Source organism: Calliphora vicina, chromosome 3, assembly GCF_958450345.1.
Source record: "Calliphora vicina chromosome 3, idCalVici1.1, whole genome shotgun sequence".
NCBI lineage: Eukaryota > Metazoa > Arthropoda > Insecta > Diptera > Calliphoridae > Calliphora > Calliphora vicina.
In genome coordinates this window covers 85,860,753-85,866,135 of record NC_088782.1, presented here as the reverse complement: position 1 = coordinate 85,866,135, position 5,383 = coordinate 85,860,753, and the positions used below count along the sequence as shown (strand labels likewise).

The following is a 5,383-nucleotide window of genomic DNA, read 5'->3' as shown; positions in this document are numbered from 1 at the left end:
AAAATATTTCGTCGCGAAGAGATTTTGGTAGTACTATTTGTCCGTTTTCCGAATCTTGTTCTGAACAATATCTATACAGAATACCATCTACCATTATATATCCTCGACTGGTATAACGAATAATATTTTCATCATTATTTTCAAATGAGGTTATAATTTTTCTTATTTCTTCATCCTCCATTTGTACAGCACGAAATTCTTCAGAACCTTTTCTTGGAAAGTCTATTTGAATATGATTACATTCACATGATTCTACACATTTATCATTAGGGCAGGGCGGTCTTGATAGGGTATCTGCAATAATGTTTTGTTTACCAGGAGTATAAGAAAAAGTTAAATTATAGCTTTGTAGCAATAACGACCAACGTGCTAGTCTTCCTGTGGGAGACTTTAACGTAAACAGCCATTTTATTGGTTGGTGGTCGGTTAATACCATAATTTCGGCGCCTTCAATGTAGCCTCTAAATTTTTGTACAGCCCAAACAACTGCTAACGCCTCTCTCTCTGTTGTGGAATAGTTTCGTTCAGCAGGAAGCAACAGTCTACTGGCATATTCTATTGGTTTTTCATCCTTTTTCTCCCCCTGCATCAAAACAGCTCCTAAAGCATATTTGCTAGCGTCGGTTCTCAAATAAAATTTTTCATTTTCCTTCACCTGTTGCAATATAGGTGGTGAGGTTAAAAGCTCTTTTAGTTTATCAAACGATGTTTGTTCTTCTGCTGTCCATTTCCAAATTGCTTTCTTTTTCGTCAAATTAGACAAGGGTTTTGAAACTTCCGCGAAATTTGGAATAAATCGACGAAACCAGGAACAAGTTTGAAGAAATGATATTAGTTGTTTTAGGTTTTTGGGTTTAGCACGATTGAGAATAGCCACAGTCTTATCTGGGTCGATTTTTAGTCCATTGGTAGTTAAAATGTGGCCTTAGTATTTTACCTCTGGCTTGCAAAATGTACATTTTTCTCTGTTTAGGTGAAACCCAAGTGCTTTTAATTTGTTAAATGTGAGTTTTAGGTCATTTAAATACGAATTGAAATCTTTCGAACAAACGATTATATCGTCTAAATATGCCAATATGAGAACATTAGGCAAACTCAAGCGAAATTTGTCAATAATCCTCTGAAACGTCGCCGGTGCATTTTTCAATCCAAATGGCATGCGATTGAATACAAAAATACCATAAGGTGTAGTAAATGCCGTTTTTGGCTTATCTTTGTTAGCTACCTGTATTTACCAATAGCCTGATTTTAGATCTAGAGTGGTCATAAAAGGTGTAGTTTTAGCTGCGTGCAATACATCGTCGATCCTTGGTAGTGGGTAAGTATCCGTCACTGTTATTGCATTGAGACGTCTGTAGTCTACACAAAGTCTTATATTTCCATCCTTTTTGGGTATAAGAACCACTGGGAAGGCCCATGGAGATTCAGTTTCTTCAATAACATTTTGCTGTAGCATGTCATCAAGCTCATTGCGAAGTTTTTGTTTCATCGCGGGCGAAAGACGGTACGGAGCATTAGCAATTGGCTCGTGATCTCCTGTGTTGATTGTGTGAACAACACTCTGTATTGGGTTGGTAATACTTTCGAAAATTTCTTTTTGTTCTTTTATAAGTTTTTCAAGATTTTCTTTTTGCATTTTGTTTAAGTTTGGCGCTTCATCAATTCTTAAATTTATATCAATTGAATTTAATTCAAAACAGTAATTTGTTGGTGATTCGTCATTTAGTTTTATTTTTTTCAAGGGAGGAAATAAATCAGAAACTTTTGGTGTTTCGTAATTTTCTGGCAAACAATCAGAAAATATTTTGTTTATTCCATTTGGGGAAAATTCGTTTTTCATTGGAGATGTTCCATGATAAGAAGTCATCTATAGCCTTTTTCGGTTTTGGAGTTTTCTGTTGTTCAACGATAGTTTGGCTAAGGGAAACTCATTCTGTTACTTTACATGGTTTGTTTTTGAATTCGAATATAATTTGTGGTTCATCTTTAAAGTACCAAGTTCTCTGCGCTAAATCCATAACGATTCCGATTTGCTCCAAGAAATCTATACCTACCTAGAGTTCTGTTATCTTTGGCATTCGGTAAGCATATAAATCGTATACGTTTTAAACGTTTTCCAATAGTTATGTTTACTATTGTTGATAACACCGTATCTTTACTTATACTTCCGTCGGCTAACGTTATTTCCGCTTGTACTTTTTGAAAAACTACTCCTTTTTCTTTCAATTTTCGAAAAAGATAATGTCCTGCTACACTTGTTCTTGCGGCTGTGTCCATATAGGCTTCACCATTCAAACCATTTACATTTATGTTTACTGTTGGGACATTTCTGCCGACTATTGTGGTGTGGATACTATTAAAATCAAGTTCTTTAGGACTTTCCATATTACTAGCAGTTTTATTGTTGCATGTGGGACAATTTGACCTATAGTACCCAGTAGCACCGCAACCATAACAACTCAATTTAACTTCTTCTTGTTTGCCTTTTCTTTCCTGCTCAATTCGTTTGTAGCAAACATCTGCGGAATGATTTCTATTCCTACAAAATGTGCATCGGGCGTTGGATTTTTCTTTAGGCTCTATATTTTTTCGTATGGGTTCACTATTTTCTAGAAGGGTTAATTCGATGTCACGAGCTTTGTTTAGTAAATCTTGGAAAGTTTCAACACAATCTCCATTGATTTTTTCTCTGACTTGAACAGCAATTTGGGAAAATATCATATTTATTATTGTTTTTTCTGAAATTCTTTCCTTAAGTTGGGCAAACAATCGTCTTATTCTGCAGACAAAACTATCAGTTGGTTCATTTGGTTTTTGTTTATCCTGAAATATTTCAGAGAAAATTCTCCAGTCAGGTTTTGGAGGGGAAAATGCATTTCTTAAAAGCGTAATAGCTTCATCAAAAGTTTTGGCTTCGTGTTTTACACCCTGCCACCAGGTTGAGGCATAGCCTTCGAGTAGTAGAGGAAGACTGAGAAGAGCAAACGTGTCGGACACATTCTCAGCTTCTTTGAAAACATGGACAGTGGCGATAAAATCTTCCACTTTTGTGGCACTACGACCACCATTGAATCTAGCACTACAGGAGCTAAAGGTCGACTTGTTTTCCTGTCTAGGATTAAAACTTCCCATTAGGATAGAAAACTGACGTTCTGTTAAACTAATCATTTGAGGATTCATTTCACGGTTTGCTTCAGAAAAATTTGTCTCATTAGGCAAAGGATTGTGTGTGGGTAAAGGATTTTGTTGAACAGTACTGGCTGTGGATACTGTAGACGCAGTGGACGTTGTAGCTCTAACAGGAGTACTAACATTTTGTTTTGTTGTAGAATTATTAGCGTTTTGCGAATTCATTGTAGTTCTAGGCATTTTGCACTATACTCACTAACGATATGGCAACACTATTATACAAAAGTAGCAATATTCGAATGTCAAGCTAGAAACAATCGAAGCATGCACAAACGTGATTACGTATATAGGAATATACAGTTAACAATTTAATAATTAACTGTGTATGAGAGCAGATAAAAATCACACCAAAAACGAAGAAATATTTATGCAACAACAACGTATTATGCAGGAGAAGCTGACACCAAAAACTGCATAAATTGTTGTATATTATTTTCTCAATGTGAGTTTATGTTGACTTGTGATTTTTAATTTAGATTTTTTTCACAAACAAAATTAAATTATTTATTAATAATTAAAAAAAACTTTATTTGCGTTGGGCGCCAATGTAGCGGGGAGCTAAGTTGTTATTTATGATTTTGTTATATTTAAATTATAGGTTGGTCCTATAGAGACTCAAAGGTCAGCTTTAGTCCTCAACCACACAATATCCACAAGGGCCTTAAGTCCGCAAGGGTTAACTTGTGTTTAATAATTTATTTTTATAGTATTATATTTTAATGAAACGCCGATCTATTGCTTTGAGGTCTTCACCGCTCGAAAGCTAGAATCAGAATGATTTTTATTTCAATGTTAAAACAAAACGAATATAGCATAAAACAGCATGAATGATAATTTATATTACAAGTGGCTTTCAAACTGTTAATATTATTTTATCACACAAAGTTGTATTAAACAAAAAGTTTTTAAAACATAAATCATTAATGTAAATATTTATCCGTTAATCAAGTTTAAATTCGAATAATTAAAATAAATGTCAAAGTAATAATTTTAAACATAAACGAAACAAAATATTAAGATTTAGTAAACAATAATGGAACATAATATAACATATATGAATATATCTGCTACAGTTTATTATTTACATTCATTGAAAAATATTTTCAATTATTTGAATTTGTGTTAAAAAAGTTAAGAAAGTTTTTTCAAATATTTATTTTCAAAAATTAACCCTAAAATTTCATTTGTTGTTAGGCTAATTAAATTTGTTGTTTCCAAAATAAAACATTTTTTTATTTTTTAAATATTGTTTAACAAATATTCATATTATTATTACAATAATAATAATAATTATTATCAAATATATTTCTTATCGACAAATATAACTCCTTAATAAAGAATTTTTAAAATTTAGTTATACTTAATAATATCATACATCAAATTTCAAAATAGTATGCCATAGTATGCCAAAAAACAAAAGCTCTAAAGTTGTTTTGTAGATACAGAAGATACAATAGTAAAGTACATACTTTTTATTAATCACCACATAGTTTTTTTGACAACTATGTTTCGGATTTTAATAATTCTATGATTTTAAATTTAATTTGACAAAATAGAAATAGGCGGAAAAGCTTTTCAATGTCTCAAATTTACCAATGTTTTCTAATAAAGTTTAATTTATTTTGTTCTTTTTATACTATGTCGTTGGTGAATTTATTTATGCTTTTTCTATGTGTATATTCTATTGAAAAACGAGTTTTAAATCATTATTTATACTTATTTAAGCACAACGACATTTTTTTTTTTAATTCTTGTTTAAAATATTTTGTAATATTAATACTTAAGTATAATACTTAATACATAATTTCTTAATATTGTTTTAAATTGATAAAAATTAAGTAAATTTACTTAAAATTATTAAAGTGTTTTTTAAAAAAGAAATATTTTAGGATGTTTAAATAGGATGTTAAAAGAAACTGCAATAAGTGACAGAAGAATTTCAATAAATATTTAAACCAAATTAATAAATCATGTACAAGTAAACTAATTGTTTTAAATAAATTTAAAAAACCATGACCACATCCTAAAATTTCCACTTGGAAGTTGTAAAATACGAATTGAAAGATAAACATTTTCTAATAGAGTTGTAAAAAAAATTATGGAATGAAAACTGAATTCAATAAATAAATGAATCAACAACACAAAGAGGGTCAACAACCCAACTCTGTAAAAATGCATTGAAGATTCGTTATCA

The 5,383-nt window shown here is 31.1% G+C and overlaps 1 protein-coding gene across 1 annotated transcript; it reads right to left on the bottom strand.

The window, feature by feature from the left end:
* Positions 1–1,231: 1,231 nt before the first annotated feature.
* On the bottom strand, positions 1,232–3,369 carry LOC135955601 (uncharacterized). The gene is made up of 2 exons (XM_065505955.1): positions 2,055–3,369; positions 1,232–1,782 (listed from the first exon to the last, which is right to left on the bottom strand). Exons 1-2 carry the CDS (start codon positions 3,367–3,369, stop codon positions 1,232–1,234), a joined length of 1,866 nt encoding a protein of 621 aa, XP_065362027.1.
* Positions 3,370–5,383: the final 2,014 nt, after the last annotated feature.